The sequence below is a fragment of the Scleropages formosus genome, chromosome 14, assembly GCF_900964775.1.
Source record: "Scleropages formosus chromosome 14, fSclFor1.1, whole genome shotgun sequence".
Taxonomy (NCBI): Eukaryota; Metazoa; Chordata; class Actinopteri; order Osteoglossiformes; family Osteoglossidae; genus Scleropages; species Scleropages formosus.
Window position 1 is genome coordinate 12,356,717 of NC_041819.1, and position 23,108 is coordinate 12,379,824.

Below are 23,108 nucleotides of genomic sequence, written 5' to 3' on the forward strand. Positions count from 1 at the left end.
CCAGCACAAACCCCACAGCGGTGTGATTAGACACAGTGCTGTCTTAAACAAATGCAAAGCATCGACAGCTATGGTTTGGAAAGGATTTTTTTTCTTTTTTTTTTTTTTGGATTTCCTTCATTCAGAAGACAACAATGGGGACAACTTTTTTGACGGGTAATTCCAAGTAAAGGCAGTCAGTTCAAAAGCCTACATTCGAAAACTGCCTTTGATTTTAGAGGGTAACCTCTACTGGCAACAACTAATATCTGAAGTAGTCATGTACCTTAGACAAAACAGCATATGCCATTGTTCCCATTAATATTACTTACCCTGGGTTAGCAGGCAGAGGAGGAGTAATCAGTTTGCAAAAGGATGGACAAAAGTGGAGAGGCAGATAAGATTCACATACTTCAGTGAACCTCTCAACATAATTGTGATAAGGGGCAAGACAGAACGGCTTTACGCAAGAGTGGTGTTGATGAGGAGAGACGACATGGTGTGCGCCACAGGGTAGGGGGAACAAGGAGCCATAGAAGGACACATATGTCAATAATAAACCATTGTGATGACATCACTGGAAGCCTGGATGGGTAGTGACATGAATCATTGGGTAGTTATATCTTTTCATACGTCAGTACCGGATCGGGGGTACTTCATTTTGTGCCCCAACAGAGCTACGGTTTATGCGCTTACACTTCTAGCTGAGTGAGATTAAGTGTAGTAGAGTCCATGAAATACAATGAAAAAGAGAAAATACTTCAAAAAATTTGTAAAGGATATTTGTCTGTGTGTATATGGAGTTATCACCCTGCACCACCTTCAGTGATTTCCTAAACTGACTTCATTGAATTTCTCGGTGCACTGCCGTTTCAGATATGAAATGACAAACTATGTACAACTGTCCTCTCAGCAGCTGTTACATTTGCAACGCATTAATTAGTCTACAAATGTCTTTCAGGGTTAAGATCACAGACAGTGTTTAAAGATCGCAAAAAAGGTGCATGTCTTCTGATTGGAAGTCACATCATGTGACCTTTCATACTGGGGTTTTACATGTCGAGCAGGTTATGTGACATTTGAGTGAACTTCGAGGTTTGCATTTTGTTTGTGTTTGTTCATCTCATAAAAAGCAGATTAAGCACCATGATGTGACCTTTTATTTCTTTTCTCCACATTGTGGTGAAATGTGATATTTACTGTTGCTGTTCCTGTCCATTTTGTTGACTTTTTCCTTCCTATGCAGCTGTTGTGGATATTTCACCATGTTTCCACAACAGATGCACCCAGAAATGGAGTAGTACTGTGAGCATTCTCAGGAGAAAGCCTCCACGTTCGCTTAATTTTAAGAGATGCGTCTTTCAAATACGGTTCATTTTCTTGAATGATCAAATTTGTTAGAAATGATTAATAAATTTCTCTTGAGAACGGAGCTATTAGAAACACAGTGCAGTGGTTCTAAAGTTCATTCTGAGGAAAGAATAAAACACATTATAATTTCGGACAAACATTTTCTAAATGTCAAAAACAGAATGCACAGCAGGTCAAGGGCTGCAGGCGGCATACAGACATACACATACACAACCGAACACATACCACACCTAAATTTTCATGAAAATGCAAAAAATTAACATTTTTTCAATTTAAACACTTAAGATTGAGTATATATTTTACTCTGATTTTTACACGTGGCGGCTTGGACCAGTTTACAATAATGACTGTGGCCCTTCGTGAAAAAAAGACTCAACACCCCTCACTCAGTGATGTGTTCTAACCCCCCTTTGCAAAGCTGTCATTGTTACTGCTGCTGCAAGGATCTTCTAACATTTACGAGTCACTGAAGCAGTGAATGTTATATCTGTGCATGCATACACGAATTAATTAATCTGCAAAATTTTAAAATGTTATTACACTGAAACAACATGAATCATGATCCAGAATGACTAAACTTTCTCTCTCTCTCTGCTGCTTTGCTATGCACATTGTTTTTTTGATGGAGAAAAGCGTCTGCTAAATGAATAAATACAAAGGTAAAATCTAAATGTAAAACAGCTGGTACAACGCAATGATATTGTGTGAAAGACGTACGTAACTAAAATAATGCATTGCATAAAAACGATTGTGCGAAATAACACAGCCTGCTGATGTTAAAACAGGCCTATTCATTTTCACATTTGAGACGTTAAGTTTCATTATAATAAATAAAGTACCCGCATCGTTTAGCAGAAGCGCGCACCCGCGGAGGTCAGCCATTAGAAATGAGAGCATAAAAACCTGAACCTCAAAAAAGAAAAAGGAAAAAAAAAAAAAAATCGAAAGCCTTCCAGCAGGGTCAGCCGATACAACCCGGCTTTACAACAATAACAGCTTGGAAAGGAAAATCACGTGGTCGCGCGTCTGTCCTACCTACGTCATCGCCTCCATCTCCAGGCAACCGCTCCATCACCGCGAGCGTCAGAGCGTGCGAGCGCCGCGCAGTTGCCGGGCAACGTGCGCCTTGCGCTCTCGGCCGGCCTCGCGGCCCGCTGGAAGCTCTGACGCCAGTGTGACGTTAATGAGGTGGGTATCAATTTGTTATGGCGGAGGGAGGGGCCAGAGTTCCTCAACTGAGAGCCGAGCGCAGGCTGCTGCATGGCGCTGGAATGCGTTGTAGGTGCGAAGAAGCCTGCGATGTAACTCTCTACATACACTGCACGCACTTGAGAAAATCAAATCAGAGCAGTGCTTTATACTCTTTGTACATAGGTGCAAAGTTCGGGGCCGAAACAGTTTGTTGGTCAAACTTTGAACTCTGTGGATATTGATATTGCTGCTGCAGCATTTGCTTCCTTCAGAAATTAGAATCAAATGTCTTCGAATGTCCGTTAAGGTGAGTGAACATTATTTTATTTAAATTACTCGACCGCAGTAATAATGTAAATGCTTAAAGAATTACTTTGCCAGTTTTTTTTCTAAGTAACAGTTCTTTTCAATTGCTAAACATTACTGTAATTACACACTCTGTGCGTTGTATTTTACGAAAAGCCGAATATATTTATATAATCATAATGCGCAACGGACGTTTTCGTTTCTTTAAATAAATATTTTCCTTTACTTTTCATCTGTGATTTCGTGGTGTTCTTTACCGTTACGACAAGTCTTTAGTTTCCCATTCGGTAGCGATATCTATTGTAGTTTCATTAACTATTTGCAGTTAGTTAACACCTTATAATAATAATGCAGTAAATTCGACTAAAAAAATACAATTTATTTGGTGGATCAGTAATATATCGGAGTAATTGTTACTGATAATAATAAGTGCAATTGTCTAGACTACACAGCGCTTTTCGAGTACATACATTTTTTTTGTGTATATGGAGGAAATTTCTGATCTAAGGAGTCGTCATGGAAGAGAAATGTGAAATTTGCTGACAGTACTTAGTGTCCTGTATTGAATATGTTCTGGCTTTGCGGAGCGGACCCTCGGCGAGTCGCTCGGGAAGTCAGTCGCTGCGCTGCGTGTGGTCCCAATCGGAAGGGATGTGATGTAATACTCGTGCCTGTTGAGCGCTTTCATTCTGAGGTGGTGTGAAGAAATGTAGTCAGACTCAGGTGCCCATGGTGTGAGTGTGACTGCGCCTATAGAACCTCCTGCCTGATGCACAGTTTTTATTCTCACACGCAGGTTTCGGAAGGCAAAGACAATCCATCCCAACAGGCCAGAACACTGAGACATTTTACAGGGTAGAGCAGAGCACTGTGTGATCATGGTGATCATGCCTGAAGGCAGTCAGTCGCACTGCAGGCCTCTCCAGGTTGGCTTCTATGAAATCATAAGGACTCTGGGCAAAGGAAACTTCGCCGTGGTGAAGCTGGCCAGGCATAAAGTCACCAAGACACTGGTATGTTCTCCTTGCATCCCAGTGGCCATTTAATACATCCTATATTTGCTTTTATCCGTACTTGTAGTTCTGCAAGATTTACTTGTCGAACTCAAACCGTCATCTAAATGAAAGCTTTACATATTTAATAGTTGTACTTTTATGTGGGCTATGCATATAGATGTCACATCTTCACATCTACTTCTATTATCTATTATCTTGCTTCTGGGCAACAGTAAGGGCAATAGTAATTGCTGTGATTTTCTTTTTTTTTTTTTTTTGTCATATAGGTCGCCATCAAAATTATTGATAAAAAGAGACTCAATCCGTCAAACCTGGAGAAGATCTACAGAGAAGTGCAGATCATGAAGCTTCTCAACCACCCCCACATAATTAAGCTGTACCAGGTAATTCAGGACTTGCTGGTTTTATCATGGTGCAAGAATGGAAATGGCAAAGCATGTGACAAAAAATAGTGTGTTGGTTTTCCTTTGCTGGGAACATGAGGGGCATTTTCGAAGTGCTGGGAAGGGCTCAAAAATGTCTTCATCAGGTGACATTTGAGCTACGAAAGGGAGAGATACAGAGGAATGTTAATATGATAGTTCTGCTGATCTCGTATCTGTCATCTGCAGTCTCGACTCGTGGTGGTTTTTGTATGCTGATATTGTTTTTACATGCCGATATCATATCTGTCATCTGCAGTCTCGACGTGGTGGTTTTTATTTGTGAGATCAAGCAAATGAAAGCTGAAAACAGCCCTGAAGTTCTACACTCATTGCCAGCAAATGAAATTTGCTTTAATGTTAAATAGTGTGAACCTATCCAAAAGGATTCATGTTAGATGCCTATATGTACTGTATGTACGATGACTCTTTGTATTGTCTTAAGTACTGTTAATAGCGGATTATTTTTGACTGATAGTTCACGTTCTTCAACAATTCTCTCGAACTAAAGCTGTGTGTGATTTTGATGTCTGGCTGCCAGTCTGAAACGGTTTCTCAGGAAATGGTCTGCAGAACTGCAAAGAGGAATTAATACAATCCCCTTTGCCCTTTCCCTGGCTTTTCATGTTTGAGCCGCTGTGTGGAGGAGAGAGTGTTAATTACCCTGGATTATCAGCGACTCATAGGTTTGAACGTCCAGTTCAATTAGCTGCAAGTGCAGTGTGGGTCAGAGAAATCACGTGAATCTGAGTGCACGTGGACAACATTTTACTATTGATAATGATTTACAGTAGGCCTACTGAGCCTTTCTCTCAAATGCCTTGCCAAATGTGTTTTTAATTCAGGTTTGAGAATTTAATAATTTAAGAATTTCATGTACTCTATTTGAGGTTTCAAACGTAAAACAACAAATCCTACAGTTGTGGTACTGAAAAACTCCAGATTTCTTTTAGATCAACAGACCTAACTTCCTCATCAGTAATGTTTTAATGCTGTAATATTGCAGTCAGATTATTTTTAAATGAGTAAGACCTTTATATGCTTTTAATCTTAGGACTTTGTTTTTTTGTTTTCTGACATTTGATTATTTTTTAAAAGCATAGTATTTCATATTTTTGCTGAAAGTGTCCAAATGGTTAGCTGGCCAAATTTACAAATGCATGCCATTTCGAAGGTCAGCCGTGACAGAGATGAAGGCAGTGCGTGTGTGTGCATGGTATTGCAGGGAAATGCCTTTCGGGCAAGCAAGTATTTAGGTACATTTCGTCTGACGAATCAGTTTCTATTAGAAGAAATTCTGACTTTAGCTGCCAGGAAGCATTATGTCATTTTGTCTGAGTATCGCCACAGCTTTTGTTGGAGAAGGTCACATTTGAGCACGGTAACTCGGCACACGAGCGTTACACCCATTTGGGCAGACAAGGTCAAGCACTTCAGGCTTTGTTTTAGTCTTGCCCAGCTCTTGAGTCTCTGGGGATTTCGAGTGGAAAGCAAGAACCAGATTAACCAGGCATCAACCCCTGCGCTTTGTTTTTGCATGCATGTTTTCTCTTCGTGGTCAACAGATAAATTAAACAAAACAGTCCAACACTCCAGACAGAGAAAAAACCATTTCCCTCACCCTGAAGGTCAGCTTAGCTCCTGAATGCTGAGAAACCTCTGTTTGCCTCTTTCTCGTATTACAGTTGAAAAGCCAAACTATGAAACAGAGTCACGTTATACCCTCCTGCAAATGCAAAGATAAGACATCTGTCATCGGTGTCCTTTTTACTTCACTCCTATACATTTATCATGCAACTAATTTGTAGGTCTGCCACAGGGAAGTTGTCAGCTGTCTACATCGAAGTATACACTTCTCTTTTCAGTTGTATTATTTTTTTCAGCATGAACAGGGAACATTTATTAATAATTTCTGTACAAACCTTCCCCTTTTTGTTCCTTAATGCATCTGGTTTAGGTATATTGCATTCATATCCCCAAGGCTTTATGAAATTGTAGTCTTCTTGTAAAACAGAAATTCTGGGAAAGGAGCAGGAAGTTGCGATTTTTGTGGTAGCGCCGAGTTCTATTTCAGTTTGCCCTTGTTCTTGTAACAAGCTGGGGCTTGCATGTAAACACTCCAAGGACCAAGAGGAATGATAGTATGGAAACTATGGTCTCTACTAAAAAGGGGCAGAAAGTGTGTATTCAGTTACATAATGATTAAACATATAGTGTAAAATTAACATTTTTGAAGTATATGTAAATATACAAATATCATGTTTATGTACACGTCACTAAAAATTAAGTATTTTTTTGTGTCTTGTGTCTTATAGGTAATGGAAACAAAAGACATGTTGTACATTGTTACAGAATATGCAAAAAATGGAGAGATGTTTGGTAAGTTATGATTGCAATTACCTCATTCACCATGTTTTCTCTCATAGCTGACGTTGCTGTTTAGTAAATGGATGTCTTGTAACTGCCTGCTTTGACGCACTCTTCAGCTCGAGGCAGCAGGTGGTCAAATGACGTTAAAGGAATAAACTGAGCAGCTGCATAGCAGAGAGATTTGTAGTGCTATGATCTGCCCGGTCTTGTTTAAGGTGTTTTATTACACTAGTGAGTTCAAAATAAAACAAACGAAAGTGATCTTCTCCAGGCTAACAATTTATGCCAAGACCTTTGAATTTTAAAGTAATCTGTAATTTTGGTTCCCGCTGCAGACTATCTGACTTCTAATGGCCGAATGAGTGAAGAAGAGGCAAGGCTAAAATTCTGGCAGATCTTGACAGCGGTGGAGTACTGCCACGAGCACCACATTGTCCACAGGGACTTGAAGACTGAGAACCTTCTTCTGGATGCCAACATGAACATCAAACTGGCAGGTACAAAAGTCTGTTAGTGAATGAATGCTTATGAGTGCTTGAGGGCTTCCAGCTGAAGATACGCAATTCGTTGGTAAAGTCAGGACTGCGGTGGATGATGCAAACGTGGACAACACGTGATTTCTTATCATGGCCGTTAGTGTTATGAAATGCTGAGTTGATTTACGTTACACTGTAACTGTAACTCAGCCAGTGCTAAATGGAAGAGAAACCAAACTCTGGTTGAGGAATGAAAAAGTTTCATTTCCCTTTTTCTTCTAGACTTCGGTTTTGGAAACTTCTACAGTCCTGGGGAACCCCTCTCAACTTGGTGTGGGAGTCCCCCCTATGCAGCGCCGGAAGTCTTTGAGGGGAAGGAGTATGAGGGACCTCAGCTGGACATCTGGGTAGGATCATTGTAGACATGCTGCAGCATTAGGACCGTGCTCAAAGCTGTAACTTTTCAGCACTTTATGTCTTGGCTTGCTTTTCTGAAGTGCCTTGATAAATGGTCACTAAAGAAAGTCTAAAGTGGATGATAATTCCTTATTGTTCCTTTCCCCACCAGAGTCTAGGGGTGGTACTGTACGTGCTCGTGTGTGGGTCCCTCCCTTTTGATGGTGCCAGCCTTCCTGCACTGAGACAGAGAGTCACAGAGGGTCGATTCCGAATTCCGTTCTTCATGTCACAAGGTATGCACGAGTCGTCTGTGGTCTCCTCTGATGTAGGTAACAGGCACACAGATGTTTTTCAAGGAATGCCAACTCACGTGCAAGCACATCTCTGCAAAGCAAACAAAAACACACGTGTTTAAGAGGAAAATATCCTCAACCAGTAATAAGCAGGCACCGATATGTTTCTGGATCCTAGATTCATCCTTTTCATCTCATTTTTTTTTTTTCCAGACTGTGAGAACTTGATCCGGAAGATGCTGGTGGTAGACCCGGCAAAACGGATCACCATTTCTCAGATTAAACTGCACCGCTGGATGTTGGCTGATCCGGCAGCCTCCTGTCATGTCCTTCCATACAACTCCAACCTGAGTGACTGCAGCGAGTCGGTGCTGGGAATAATGCAGACTCTGGGCATCGACAGGCAGAGGACCATTGAGGTACAAGGATTGGTGTGGTCTTAGTATATATAAAGGACTGAGCCATTAAAGAAACTGTACTTGATGTACGCATGAGTTGTTTGTGCTGCAGACACCTCGGTAGACACAGCTTCCCTTTATACTCTGCTAAGTAAGAGTTCTCTAGTCCATACAGTCCAGAACAGCTAATTTAGTTCCCACTGTGGTCCAAGAACGGATTAGTGTGGGAATTAAATGAGGCAAATCCTCTGACACTTGTCTGTAGCCATAACGACTCCCTCCGTCTGCCTGCCATTGCAGTCTCTTCAGAACAGTAGCTACAACCACTTCTCCGCCATCTATTACCTGCTGCAAGAGAGGGTGAAGGACCATCGCAGCCACCAGCTGGGCCGGCAGAGTGGGAACTGGCTGCGGAGTGCCTCCGACTCCTCCGCCGCAGAGGTGAGGTAACTTAGCAAGTGTGGTGGTTTGCATCATATTTGTACTGCTCTCAGCCGAGGCAAGGTTTGTGTGGAGTTTGCTCACGGTTTTATCCCGTTCTTTGCTAGGGAGTTGTGGAACCTTCTGAGAGCTTTAGGACAGTCTTTCCGTTCCCAGCTAAGGAAAACCTTCCCATCCACTCGGAGATGGAGTGTGGCACCAGCGGCTTGTTCCAGGTGAGCTGATTGTTCCAGGCCTTGGGGTCTGGTGGACAATTCAGTGACTGCAACGCTTTTCTTTCCGTGCATGTAGTGTCTCATGCAAATTTCGCCTTCTTTCCCCAGCGAGTGGTTTTCCCCGGAGAGGCCAGCCTCAATGGGCTGCTACGCACGCGCTCCATCTCACCCAGCAGCCTCCTGGACACCACTATCAGCGAAGAGGTGTGTCCTCGGGAGTTGGAAGAGGACGAGGGGCTTCAATCAACCTCCCCTGCCCACGTACTCAGCACCACCTCCCGCAGACATACCCTGGCCGAGGTTTCAGCGCGCTTCCACCAGTGCACACCTCCCTGTAAGCGTGCTGCATTTAAACATACATATTATGTGCGGAAGCATGGCTTGTCAGATTATCTGACTAAGTGGATGCCACAACAAATGCTGCCAAATGTAAAATAAAAGTTGAGCCTGAAAAAAACCATTTGCTTTCAGGGCCGTTCACATAAAGGAGCCCCTGTGTTTTTCCTGATGCATCTTTTTCCCGACACAGGTATCGTGGTGTCCTCTGTCAGCCCCTCGGATGGCGCTTCCTCGGACAGCTGCTTGAAGTCCTCATCCTGCTCCAGCAGCAGTGCAACTTTGTCCTCTGTCTTGACCTCTGCTGGAGGTCTAGGCTCCCCTGCCACCACAGGGATGCCTTTCACACAGTCCTCCAACCTGCTGCCTCAGGCTCAGGGCAGCCTCCCTGGAGCCAACTTTCAGGAGGGCCGCCGGGCCTCAGACACCTCGCTCACACAGGGTAAGTCTCCATGCTCAGTAACTCTGTTATCATCTCTGAATCAAGGTATTTTCTGCAGGAACAAATTCTGTTTGTTTCTGAATTAAGAGCCAGAAGGGATGGATTTTTGCTTGTAGGCTGACCATCAAAACACTTTCCTTTGGGCCTTCTCTGGCTCTCCAGGTCTAAGAGCATTCCGCCAGCATCTGAGGAAGTCTACTCGTGCCAATGGTCTTTTGGGACTCAACAAGATCAAGGGTCTGGGCAGACAGGCATGTGCCCCCGGTTCCACTGGTGCCCGAGAGCACCGTAGTCTACTGGAGGAGGTGCTGCTTCAGCAAAGGTGAGGGCACCTTCCAGTCAGCTTTATCCATATTTAGCCACACTCAAGTCCGAAGAATTTGCACCGATCCCTTTACTTGTGAAATTCCCAATACCGAATGTTGTTCGCTTCTGTTCCTCCTCAGAATGCTGCAGATGCAGCACCAGCAGAAACAGCCCATGTCTTCACATCAACCAAAGTCGACCCCATCATCTGGCCTCTTCTGCCCGACCGTTGTCTTTGTTGACCCCCCCACCACACCCCCGCATTTGACTGAGCCCCAGCAGGTACTTCCTCACTGCCCTGCTCCTCTTAACATGCAGACCGCCCTCTGGCAGCAGTCTGTAGAGTCTTCCTCGACATCTTTGTCCCCGGTGGCTTCTGCCGCCCATCTTCTGGAGGCTCAACTGCATATTAGTCATCGCCCCCAGGGCCAGGCACGACCTCAGCTCCCAGCACATTTCTCCTTCCTGCCCCACCAGGTAGGCTGGAATGTGGCCATAGCACCCAGCCGAGACTCGGAGCTGCAAAGGCTTGGAAATGTGAGACAGCAGCAGCTCAGCAGCTGTTTGATGGTCAAGTAAAGAGACACATTTTGGAATACTGCTCTAGGAAGTGGAGTACTGGCAAACGCATTCATACAACACTGAAATGGAAGAAGAGTAAAGTGAAGGCTATTCACCTGGAGGAAGACTGAGCAGACCACAGCTCTGGACAGTAGGATTGTTCTGAAAGGAACCGGAGACTGATTCTTCCAGTGCCAGTGTTTGAGAAAGAAATAAGGAAAGAAAAAACAGACTACAAGTGATAAGTTGTTTTTCACATATTCATATATATTATGTCTTTGTTAATGCGATTCTAGCAATAATGAAACTTCTGTGAAGGCCCTCACCCCGACCCTCAGAAAGCAATACTGGACTGGGATGTGGGGCTCAGAAGGTTACCATGCAATAGGTACGTGTCAGTCACTGGTCTCACTATAAACACTGACCAGTCTGCTTACTGTACATTAGAAATAATACTGATGGCACAGACGATCGGTTTGTTTGCTGGCTTATGAAGTTGAGGAATGCAGGAGGATTCTGCACCCCTGAGAACAACCTAGATTAATTTAGCTCACATTTGTTGCAAATAACCAAAGCTTCCTTGCTTGTAAGTTGGTCTTTGTTAGCGATACAGAATGTCTAAAATATGCAGTACCAAGCTTTTCCGAAACCTTGTAAATTAGTCCTTTGACTCCTCTTTGGAAACTGTACAGACAACAGCTAAGCTTGGGTAACACAAAGTAAAACCACAGAGGCCTTAGAAATGCTGCATAATTAGTGAGAACAAATATGCTTTCTTTTTGTCTGGAACAGAACTAATTGCAGACGCCAGAATTGTTGCCCGGCTCTATGCGGTATATTTGGTTCAGTGACATCCACATGCTTTGTCCTGGTGTTCTGTGTGTAGCAACAGGAAAGGACCTGCAGCTTATCCGAACATCTACGGGACTAAAGACGCAACAGATCCCATATTTTTCTGCTTTGACCACTACCCCGCTTTTGTTTTTCCAGCATATCTACCTCCTCGTACATTGCATGATCTCCCAGTGGTCTTGCAATTGCTGCAGTTCACCCTTTTAGTGTGGCCTGTTGCAGTTCAGCTTAATTTTTTTTGAGTGTTTTTAAAAATCGCTCCTGTTTTAGCCACTGTTTGCAACAAAGCTTTTTTTAATGTAGCACACTGACGTAGCATATGTGCAATATTTCAAAATGAAGTGCAGACACCAAGAAAATAGAAGGATAGGAAGCAAAGTTACTGCGCTTGTTACGTTTGTCTTTCAGATTTTTGTTTTTGTGTCTATAGGAGTAACGGAAGAAAAACATTTGTTTGAATGATCAAAAATAATAATAAAAACACATTTAGGAAGAGTCATTGGTTGCAGACGTAAGTAGGATGAAGGTCATTTTGTGTTGCCTTTCATATAGATGGCTTTATAATAATACAACAGCGTTAGACTAAGCCAAAGATGGGTCTACGTGTCCATAAATGCTGCTTTCTATTACACAGACTATAGAGAACTACTCGAAATCCTGCGAAACAGTGGGGTTGGTCTGTAAAACATACATCCAGTGTTAGATATTCAGGGTGACAGCCCATATCAATTCGATAGATTACAGTTGTTACTGATCTATTGGTTTGTACTTTCTACCCCCCCCCCCCCTTTTCAGATAATCAAAAAACCATGTGTAGCAATAGAATTCACAAAGCATTATTGCCATGCATCACGTATTTATATTTTGTCATGGAACCTTTTAAAAGATTTGCACTTTGCATTTTGCTGTTTACCAAATGATTTTTCTGAATTTGCTCTAAACACCACACCCCTGTAGTGGTAACTCCTTGTCTTCCATGATAAATAGTTCTAATAAATGACGTTATTATCAGTGTTATTTCCAGTAATGGTTGTGCCTTCTGAATAAATACAATGATGAAATGATCAAAAATATGACATATTGTAAACCAGCTATACGCGTTGAAAGTTGTTTTTAGCTCAGCTTAAAAGCAGAGACTTTCTGTGAAGCCATGAGCTAGAAGTTCTTCTATACTCCCAGCTCCCATATTTGTGCTATTTCAGCAATGCACTTTATTTTTTTCATCTCTAATATGTGTTTCTTTTGTTGACTGTTTGTTGACTTAGAGTGATGCATCTTTATTACATTCTGACTGAGGAATAATTGAAACACTACATTTGTGTTCTTTACGTTCAGAACAATGTCATTTTTTCATTGTTTTGTCATTTGCATTACAGAAATGTTTTTCTGATTTCCAAGTTGTCTTGTGTACCTGTATGCGAGATTGATCTATTTAAGCTGCTATTTATTAAAATAAATTTACTTTGAAATATGAAGTGTTTATATCACAGTGTTTCTCATCATTTGCTTTGGTACTCTAAAGGTCAACTACTCATGTTTAGGTTATGACAGGAATAACAAAAACATGAAACAATGTGTGATACACACCAAAAAATGAAATTCTACCTCTTTCAAGTTTCATAGTGACCATCACTTAATGCCATTACTCATTGCATATGAGTAAAAATGCTTGAGGTGAACAGCCTCATCAGGCAGAAAGCTCATCTTCCTTCTTATGTACCACAATGGATTCCAAAAACCAGCCTTTTCATCCCACCACTGCGTGATTCTTCTGAACAAAAAAAGTGCTCTCGTCTTCCATCGTCATTATTCTTCATCACTGTTATTCTGTGCAGAAGTACGGCATTTCCCTTTAGAAATAACTTTATGTGAGAAATTTCATATAAAGGTATATTCTTCACGGTCGAGGACCCGCACTGAGCGGACTCACCGAAGGAAGTGTGTGGGTGAATGATGTATCAATGTCAAACACCACAGACGCTGTTATGAAAACACTGAGTAATCTGTCAAGATTTCACCAAAGGCAGTACACAAATGAGAGATGCTGAGTCCAGGCCTCTCTAGAGCCCAGTCCATACAGGCGGTTACGGCTGTTAAGAAGACAAAGGTTTTCCCTGAAATTGCACGATCTCTATCTGACATTATTTCCCATGGCACTTAATTTCCAGAGGTCACCGAAAATTTTCCGTTCCAGACTTTTCCATTCTTATACAGTAATGACGGTACACACCAAGCAGACAACCGTGTTTGCGAGATGTGCGGGATAAAATTGTCATGATACGTTAAATTTTTCAGATTTTTTTAAGGTCACTGCATTAATTTTCATTAATTATTTATTTTAAATCTGTAATTCCGAACGAGAAAGGCCTGATGTGGCAATTGCTGACATCCTCACCTAAAAAGCACATAATTCCCAGCCCTAGCACCGTTTTTACACCATAACACGTCACAAAAAATTTACATGCGTTATCCTTCCAATTTCTGACGAATGCAAAAGTCATTAAACTCTCATCAGTCATCAATAAGTGATGCAATTCTCAAAAGGTCTCTGAATAAGTTAAAGAAAGCAAGTGTCTTAATATTTTGCCATTTTGAGAACGGACGCCACCGAACACCTTGACGTGTGCGGAGCGGCCCTTCCAGCTCAATGAGGGAAGGAACTCGTCCGCTTAAAATGATACTTTCTGTCCTTGTGCATTATGCTGCGAGTGTTTTCGTGGGACATGAGCATAAATATTAGAAAACCCATGAAGGATTCATTTACTTCTGACGGTTCGGCGGGTGACGTTGTCCTTTTTAGGAAGCAAATTCGGGAAAACAGGGAGGAAGTGAGACTGAACGGGAGAGGCACAGAAATGTGGTTCCCTGCTACCCCGTGCATAATTATAAATAAATTGTCGGCGACAGAATTATTTGGGTTAGCTGACGGTACGTTTTGTGCGAGGCTCAAAGAAAACAAACCTTTCGGGCCTCACCCGCGACACTGAAGGAAACCGCACTGGGGTATTGCGCACCGAACGTTTTAATTCACCGCCGTCGTGCTCTCCGCAAGCCTTCGTTCAAAGGAGCGTGGAAAAAACCTAGAGATAAAGAGGCACGGCTCTGCTCGGTGAACCTGAACACAAAAGGGCTCCGCTGGAATGTTTTGCCAAACAGCAGTGCCTCGCGTACAATATTAACTAGCGCTAAGCATTCCAGGGCACTACGTGCGTCATTGCGCTCACAGTTGACCCTGAAAGGCTGAGAGAAAATCTTTCTCCTGCTCTCCCCACCTCTCCCCAGCACACACGTTACATTATCAGGATGCTGCAATAACAACGTCCACATATAATGAATAACCAGCTCGGCCTCCTTTGTTCCCAGAGCCTTACGGGGAGCAGCTGTAAGACAGCGTGGCGGGCTCAACGCTGCCCAGTCTGCGCATGAACCCTCGAGCTCCCGGCGGCCGCGAGCTCCACGCTGGGATTTCTCGGCACGTTCCTCGTCCCCGTCGGAGCCAGAGCGACGTGGAGCCGGCGGGGCCGCGGCGTCTAGGTGTGGGGTGTTGCGAGTGTGCTGCCTCCCGGCGGCCGGGGCCCTGGCGTCTCAGCCAGCTTCGCAATAGTCAGCGTGGTCAGCAAGGTGCCTGTCCACCCGACTCCTCGCCGGGTGTGTGTAAACAGCTGGCGTACGCAGTCAGTGCTCAATCGGTGCTGTCAGTGCTCGGTCAGCGCTCGGTCAGTGCTCGGTCAGTGCTCAGTCAGTGTTCAGTCAGAGTACTTGGCTCTACTCTGCCTCTAACTGAAATTTTGTGATCCCTTGTGCTGGTGAAATCCAGTTTACTTCAACTGTCATACCAAAGTGAGCAAAAAACAGCTATTGTACTCAGTTTACTAAAGTGCTTCTCATATTAATTTTGTTTCACATTCATATTCTGCTGAAACAGAATATGACTGTGAAACAAAATGAATATGAGAAAACATATTACTAACTTGGGGGGCGTGGTGGCGCAGTGGGTTGGACCGCGGTCCTGCTGTCCGGTGGGTCTGGGGTTCGAGTCCCGCTTGGGGTGCCTTGCGATGGACTGGCGTCCCGTCCTGGGTGTGTCCCCTCCCCCTCCGGCCTTACGCCCTGTGTTGCCGGGTAGGCTCCGGTTCCCCCGTGACCCCGTATGGGACAAGCGGTTCTGAAAACGTGTGTGTGTATTACTAACTTATGGCTTAACACTCTCACGTTTTGCATTACCAACATTAATAAGAGCCTCAGGCCTTGTACCAGTCAGTCAGGATTGCTGCACTGCCCCCCCCCTTCCCCCAAGTCCCTTTTACTTAGCAATAGCATGTAAACTTTTAATCATCTTACTGAATTTCCCAGAGTATTTCAAGGGCTCCTTCCGGCTATGGACACCCTATTATACCCACGTACAGCCTTGAAATCCCTTGTTAAGTGATGTCACTGAAAGTTTGCTGTCATTTTAAGTGTTGAACCTCTTATCAAAGCCTCTGTATTATTATTATTATTATTATTATTATTCTTGGAAGCTTGGAAGCTCAGCAATAATAAACTGTTACTAGATACAGTGCAGAGAAACAACATATGTTCATTTTAGTTGCCCTTATGGATTCAGCCGTTTCAAAACAGCAAATAAAATTCAGAGTCATGCCCGTTTTTTCACATATACTTTTTTCCTGCACCATATTTCAGTCTGCCGCAGCGGTCGACCTCTCCCAGCCCAGAGGTGCGCTGTCCGTTCGTGCGCTGAGAGACTGCGCCGTTTCCCCGCATGACACACAATGCGGTGAGGGCTTGTTCAGTCGACACGTTTCTGCTCTCACATTCCCACGACACAGTTAAACAGCAGGCCCCCGCAGTCCTCCACCCCCACCCCCCACAACCCGCCTCCACATCACTTTCAGAGTACGTGCTGTGAGATCTCTGAAATGACTGCAAAGAGGGAGGGAGGGAGGGAGGAACAGGACACCTTGCTTCCACACTGACACCGTGCCTCCGAGTCTGTTGGCTCAGCGCTTTACTGACTGCTGCCCTCAGTCTAAGAGCTCTTATCGCAGTCTCCCTGACACATGATGCATCTGCCCCCCTGACGTGTCTCCGCATTGTGCAAGACGCGGGGGGGAACTGCGGATGATGTCTACAGATGGCATGACACAGTAATGGACTGCCGTCGGTCACACTACAAACACAGATTGAGGTCATCAGGCGCCATGTGCGTAAACATACAGGGTGTGCGTTGCCTCTATGTTCAGCATCACCCATGCCTTTCCGTAGGCTTACAGTACCGCAGAAGTGCTGTTCAGCAGAAGCACTGACACATTCTGCATTAAAATGGCAAGGCATCTTCTGCTTCCCACATACTCAGAAATAAGGTGACATGGAGTTGATTTTCTCACTAATTTAATGTTCTGTTTGCAAATAAGGAAAATTCTGACTTCGAAGAAAAAGCGTACCGTCTCTGAACTATGGGCTTCATGTTTTAAAATATACGATGACATGAATACTCAGCGTATTGTGAAATTTTCAGTTGGCTGCATTTTGAAACCACGATACAGCCGATCCTGTTAGGGCTCGTGAAAAACGATGAAAAGGAGGACTGCAGCTGATTGTTCGCAAAGATGTGAAATGAGTGGAAAAGAAAGGGGCAAATTTTTTGGAAAAATGCTTATGAATATAGGTTATACTTAAACTAGCTGCATTCTAAGAACTGGTAGTTCCAAGGTCACGGAGGGTAAGCCAGTTATTTTGCCTTTGAAATCATTAACCTAAACCATTTACATTACATTTACATTTATTCATTTGGACAGATGGTTTTGTCCAAAGCGATGTACATCTTAGCAAAAGTACAATTTATGCATGACATTAAGAGATAGAGACATAGTTGCAGACATGTGATTCTTAAGTAAACCTAATTTGTTACCTACCACTTGCTGCACCGAGGTTCATCGTTCAAGTAGGTGCATAAAACACGGGATAGACAAATCCTCATACCCTCCTACCAATTTCTTTTTTTTAAATAATATTATAAAACCAAATATATTATTAAACCAAGGGCAAAATGTGTTCCAAACGCATTTTCTGAGCAGGGAGGTGGGTCCAAATGACCCGTGACATGTTTGTGAGATAATTACAAATCGTTCTAGTCATATGTTGCTTCGCGGCAGCAACATGAGCCTGCTGTGTGTGACACGTTGCGTTTGCGGCGGTGATTCAGTTTGGCCCCAGGGTCACAAGGGGATGTAGAGCCGCTGTCCAACTGGAGCTGTCAGTCCAGAGTCCGTTTCCCTCCAATACCCTGTGCAGAGCACAGCCGTTCCGGTTCTTGCCGAACACTGAGTCCACTGTCCCGTCAGGAAAATGCTCTACTGTAGCAGAAGTCATGGTGTCGATAACCAAGAAAAAGACATCAAAACTGTCCTTCTGTGTCATCAACTTTGAGTCGCTGCTATGTACAGTAAAGATCTTAGTGCTCTAACATTTATTCATTTAGCTGATGCTTCCTTACCCTGCCTTTACACAACTGGGTAATTCTACTGGAGTATTTCTAGGGTGACAGGGGTGCGGTGGTGCAGCGGGTTTGGCCGGGTCCTGCTCTCTGGTGGGTCTGGGGTTCAAGTCCTGCTTAGGGTGCCTTGTGGTGGACTGGCGTCCCGTCCTGGGTGTGTCCCCTCCCCCTCCAGCCTTGTGCCCTGCATTGCCAGGTTAGACTCCGGTTTGCCGTGACCCTGATTGGGACAAGCAGTTTCAGTCAATGTGTGTGTGTGTGTGTGTGTGTGTGTGTGTGTGTGTGTGTTTCTAGGGTGAGTACTTTGCTCCAGGGTACTACAGCTGGGGCTGGGATTTGAACCTGCAACAGCTCCAAGCACTAAACTACCAATAACCCCTTCAGTGGCTCCAATTCAAGGCCTGTTCCACACTGTAGATAATCAGTACTGAACAGGGCAGTTAAGGTCACAGCGAGTGAAACTAGCCATGGCTGGGAAAAGGGATTCAGGAAATTAAGCTCTGGGTGGGATGGTGTCACCGTCTGGGTGACACAGCCTCTGGAATGTGCTGATGTCATGGTTAACACCCCATGGGACCGCTACGTTCGGGAAACGAGGCCATTTCGCCTTATTAAACATTAACAAAGTCAAACAGTGTTGAAAGTATTAAGGAACCACATGCACCCAAGGAGAAAAAAGAAAATCGGATCAAAATGATGGAATCTAGGGTCCCGGAGCGCAAAGAAAGCCTCATTTTACACTTAGTTCCAGGATTACTTGCTGATTTCTGGCTTTCACCTACTCCATAACTTTGTCAGATCTTCACTTGTTATTCTCCAAACTACTGAGTGAAACACACACAGACACACACACAAGTGTTTTATGTTACTTTTATAGCTTTATTCACTTTTTAGCAGATATCTGTCAGATGTCAGTGTGACAGAGCATGAAGTAGAAGATGAGGGGGGTGGAAGAAGGCATACAAGTGTGAAATAAGCTGGGTGGGTGGGTGGTAGCGGTGATGGAGTCCATCTTGAAACACGTTGTGAGACTGAACAGCCGAGTGCACATAACCCATTAGAACCCCAGTCGTTCTCCAGGTTTCCACCTCAGTTCTCCTTTGTCTCTTGGGTTTAAGGCAGACAAGGGTTGGATTCAGCGGTGTCACACATGGTTACTCCTTTTCCTTTGGATCTCAAATACCATCCTTCTCATTCCATTCTCGGAGCAGATCATCATAATGACGATGACTCTGATGATTAATGATGTATTAATAGTAATGACTATTGCTAAAAAGAGAACATAAGAAGCTAGACATGCGCTGACATCTATGAATGGCTCTTGGCGTCAGGGGACGAGGAATGATTGATGTGGTAAAGGTGTACCTGCACACACATCTGTCACTGCCTTTGCCCTCAGCACCTGTGCCCCTCCCTTTGGCTTCTGGGCCACGTCCACCTAAGAGGAGGCAGCCGAGTTGGGCTTGTCCTCACGGGTGATGGGGATGCTGCGGTCGCCGCGGTTGGAGTCTGTTGCCGAGGAAACCCTGGGCACGCAGAGGGTCAGGAGCCCATCGTAAGACAGTGTGCAGGTGATGGCTGTCTGGTCCACATTTGGAGGAAGGCGGTAGCGGCGATGAAACTCACGGGCAATAAACCCGTGATCATCCTGGATCGAAGCAGAGTAGGGAGGAAGATTGTAATGCAGAAAAAGAACAGATACAAAAGAAAGAAGCGGAATGGGAATGTGAGTAGCAAAAACAAGGACACGAATGGACAAAAGACTGGTCGACCAGTCGGTGTCCAGTGTCGTCTGCTCATAATTAATCTATGGATCATGTTAGGGTTTGGAGACTCTAAACATGCAGAAGTAATGCACTGAAAAAATCCCATAATAAAGAAAAAAGCCTCCAATTGAAAGAAGGAAAGACGGAGACTGTGGGACTACTTGAAATAGTAAATAAATGACACAGTACCAATACCAGCGTCACGCTATTTGTCTAACGGGGAATTACAGCATCCAGTGCCATCTACTGTTTGCAGCATGCGCACACACACACACACACACACACACACACACACACACACACACGCACGCACACACACACACAGAGGAATGTGTGAGGCTTTTGTGGGAATCATTGCAATTGTCTGATTTATAGCATCGCAGTAATTACATAGGAATAAAAAAATCATGAGAAAACTGTTTTCACCCTTGATTGGATGACTTGCGTCACATTTGTACTGGTTACTGTACGCGCTACAAAATCCAATTACTTGCCACAGTGCGTTCGCTGTGCGCAGCGTCTATCTGCCGAGGAGTCGGTCTCCAGCTGGGATTTGCCTGATGCGCATGAGTGTGGCGGCTTATTTGCGCACTTTGGAGTCATTTGTCTGCAAACGTGGCCCCGATACAGTGGTGTGGAGGAGGCGGCAGGCGATGACGGCACCGCTTCTCATGCTACGTCTGCTTTCTAACCAGGGCCTCTGCTCCGCAGGACAGAAACCCCCCTGTCTCGCACCCACACACACGTGACGTGCGGCTGCTCTCGTGTTGATAACGGCTACAAATGTTTTCAAAGGACATCTCAGAGAGAACGGAAGAGTCTGGGACCAGAAATTTAGCCCTTTTTTGCGCACACAGCAGCAGGAGAGATCCCTCAGCCAGCCTCACGTGATTCACTGAGAAGACCCACTAGACCACTGAATGACTTCTAAGGTCCTGGACACCTGCAGCATGAAGGTGCGAAGCATGAATTAGAGCGACAATGAGCCAGCATCCCCTGGAGCTCATCAATAACGCAGGCTGCTTTGAATCTCACTTGTTTAGAGTTCCTCAAAACTGGGCCAGATGAGATTAACGGACAATTACGTCAGATGATGACTGGTTTGTGTCAAACGTATTCCAGATGACCCCACAGACCCCAAGGGCTGAGCTGCCCACGCTGCTGTGGATTAGCTCGTCTGCAGCAACAGAATGGAACAGAACGCCTTTCCCGGGTGATCTGTGCCGGCTGCGCTGCGGTGGGCCAACCGGCTGCTCACCTGCCTCTCTCCATGTTTGCCGTGGATCTCCACGCAGTCGTCCAGAACCTTAACGCTGAGCTCATCAGGGGAGAAGTGCTTCACATCCAGGTGGACCGTGAACTTGTCCCTGTCAGACCTCACCTGTGGGAAGCACAAGGGATTGCTGCAGGTCACAGCTGGTGGAAATGGATTATCGGAAATGAGAAATGATAAAAATGAAATATAGAATTACAGATGGTCAGACCGCAATCACCGACCTCAAGATCATAGGTCAGATTTTTTTCTGGCAAATTCTCATAGTCCATGATGAACAGTGCATTTGTTTTTCACTGACAATAATTCCAACACTTCTGATTTAGTACCCATACATTTCCCTAAAGTCCATTAGCACTATGTACACATGGCTGTATCTGATGTGCATCCCCGAGCCAGACAAATTACATGGTCTGATGACATTATAGGTCAAGACATTTCCAATAGCTTCATCACACTGAGCTCTCAGCCTATTTTTACCTCTACGGAATAATATTGCATCAAAATAGACTAGTGCTCCACGGCGGAATGGACTCAAGTCTACGCAACTCCTCCTAATGGACAACGTTGTGTCTGTTTCATGTTCTACATATCAGGAGCACAGTCTGCCTACCTCTGCTTCACCTCGTTCTCTTTCCAAATGCAGGTCTACTGAAAGCCATGAAGTGCATTTTATAAATTTGTGTAATTTTCAGGCATTTCGCTTTGCAATATTCACATGCTCCCGCACCTATTTAGCACATTGTCAAATAACTGCTCAGATCCCAGGGATTCAGTGTGATGACCCATGATTCATTGCATCGATGCTGAGAAACCTGGTTTTGCAGATGCTGAAAAGACAGTGAGTGAGTTTTGACTGATGTGCTTTTGCTGACAAAAGCCAGTTCAACGAAGCTACAAAGGGTATGCAGAGAAAAAATAAGAACCATGTGACTCTTTGGAGACTCTGAACGTGCCTCAGAAAAGAGAGCATGAGAAAAAAATTCAGTGACACACTGCCCATAATTTTAGGGGGTGGTGAAGTGATTTTGTTTTGGATAAAATAAACAATGGAAAATTAACAAAAGGCAGTAAAGCAAAGCCAAGACAATTTGACAATTTGACACCGAGAAGACAAAGCTAGTAATTACTCTCATGTGGTGTGCTCCACATCTGCAGCTAAAAACGTCATTGCAGATCACATTTCGTACCTCAGAGATGCCAGAACTGGAGGAGTCCAGGAAGCTGCGGAACAGCGAATGTCTGTAGTAGGGACTGATGGTGGAGGAAGAGAATGGGAAGAAGTCGTAGTCAAAGATGCCCTCGGTAAAGAACTGGTCAAAGAGGCGGGGGGGGAAAAAGGGGCTCAGAGCACGGCGGAACCACGGGAGCTGGATGGCAACGTCCATGGTGTCTATCTTGGATGGGCTCCTGGTGCGGGTGCTTACTGGCAGCGACAGAGGCGCAAGCCGAGGGCTCGAGCTGAGCTACGGGGGAATGGGGCAGAAGAAAGAGCGAGCCCAAGGGCTGGGTGTCTCTTCTCCCTCTGCTGTTCCCTCTATATATACTTGCCCCAAAAAATGAGGGGCATTAGGCTGGATTTTTCTGGAATGGAATTATCTCATGGCAGCAGCGGTGCTGTCAGCAGAATGGGCCAGGGCGGTGCCGTGACCCGACGACAGCAGCCTGGTTGGCCCACTAGAGTCTGGACTTCATGCCAGTAACCGGCTTCTGCCAAAATAAACAGGGCAGCGAGGAACGGGGGGACAATGGGGAGAGGGGTTTCTGCAGCTCTTGCAACAAGATTCAAGTGTAACGGTGTGCACCAGGTGTGCACCAGGTGTGCACCAGGACCTGGCTGTCAAAGTGACAACACCTCCAGATTGGGGAGCAACCATTCAGCAGCCATTTCTTCTAAGTCAACGACTGAAAGAAAGCAGGCTATTCTGAACAAGTACTGAGGATGACGAGCTGCTTTTGTCTATTTAAAATCATGAAGAGTTTTGACAAAGGCATCGGGCACCTATGCATTTCTTGATGTGTGAACACAGATTAGATGTACAGTGACCAGTGGAGAGACTGTCTATGTTACAAGAACATAAACAGGGCAGGCTCCACATCACAAGGCCTTCAGGTAAACGAAGGTAAACCAGAGACACAGATTTCCTGATTTCTTCTGTTTTTGTGTATATCTCATACTAAATTGTTTCAGAAATTCAA

General features: G+C 44.5%; 2 protein-coding genes across 2 annotated transcripts; one reads left to right on the top strand and one right to left on the bottom strand.

Moving 5' to 3' along the window:
• Positions 1-2,550: 2,550 nt before the first annotated feature.
• On the top strand, positions 2,551-12,166 carry LOC108920086 (serine/threonine-protein kinase SIK2-like). The gene is made up of 14 exons (XM_018728586.2): positions 2,551-2,848; positions 3,644-3,860; positions 4,130-4,246; positions 6,601-6,664; positions 6,991-7,152; positions 7,414-7,538; positions 7,700-7,823; positions 8,037-8,242; positions 8,522-8,662; positions 8,770-8,877; positions 8,986-9,211; positions 9,407-9,655; positions 9,818-9,977; positions 10,102-12,166. Exons 2-14 carry the CDS (start codon positions 3,726-3,728, stop codon positions 10,538-10,540), a joined length of 2,256 nt encoding a protein of 751 aa, XP_018584102.2. The 5' UTR covers positions 2,551-2,848; positions 3,644-3,725; the 3' UTR covers positions 10,541-12,166.
• Positions 12,167-19,087: 6,921 nt separating this feature from the next.
• On the bottom strand, positions 19,088-22,407 carry LOC108920039 (alpha-crystallin A chain-like). The gene is made up of 3 exons (XM_018728490.2): positions 22,100-22,407; positions 20,895-21,017; positions 19,088-19,518 (listed from the first exon to the last, which is right to left on the bottom strand). Exons 1-3 carry the CDS (start codon positions 22,295-22,297, stop codon positions 19,309-19,311), a joined length of 531 nt encoding a protein of 176 aa, XP_018584006.1. The 5' UTR covers positions 22,298-22,407; the 3' UTR covers positions 19,088-19,308.
• Positions 22,408-23,108: the final 701 nt, after the last annotated feature.

What these genes read in the sequence shown, in the direction of transcription:
- LOC108920086 (XM_018728586.2), top strand. Translation starts at nt 3,726, where the DNA reads ATGGTGATCATGCCTGAAGGCAGTCAGTCGCACTGCAGGCCTCTCCAG. An exon ending in ACATAATTAAGCTGTACCAG is followed by an intron (nt 4,247 to 6,600) that starts GTAATTCAGGAC and finishes TGTGTCTTATAG; the next exon opens with GTAATGGAAACAAAAGACAT. An exon ending in CCACCAGTGCACACCTCCCT is followed by an intron (nt 9,212 to 9,406) that starts GTAAGCGTGCTG and finishes TTCCCGACACAG; the next exon opens with GTATCGTGGTGTCCTCTGTC.
- LOC108920039 (XM_018728490.2), bottom strand. Translation starts at nt 22,297, where the DNA reads ATGGACGTTGCCATCCAGCTCCCGTGGTTCCGCCGTGCTCTGAGCCCC. An exon ending in CCAGTTCTGGCATCTCTGAG is followed by an intron (nt 21,018 to 22,099) that starts GTACGAAATGTG and finishes TGCTTCCCACAG; the next exon opens with GTGAGGTCTGACAGGGACAA. An exon ending in GCAAACATGGAGAGAGGCAG is followed by an intron (nt 19,519 to 20,894) that starts GTGAGCAGCCGG and finishes GCTTCGATCCAG; the next exon opens with GATGATCACGGGTTTATTGC.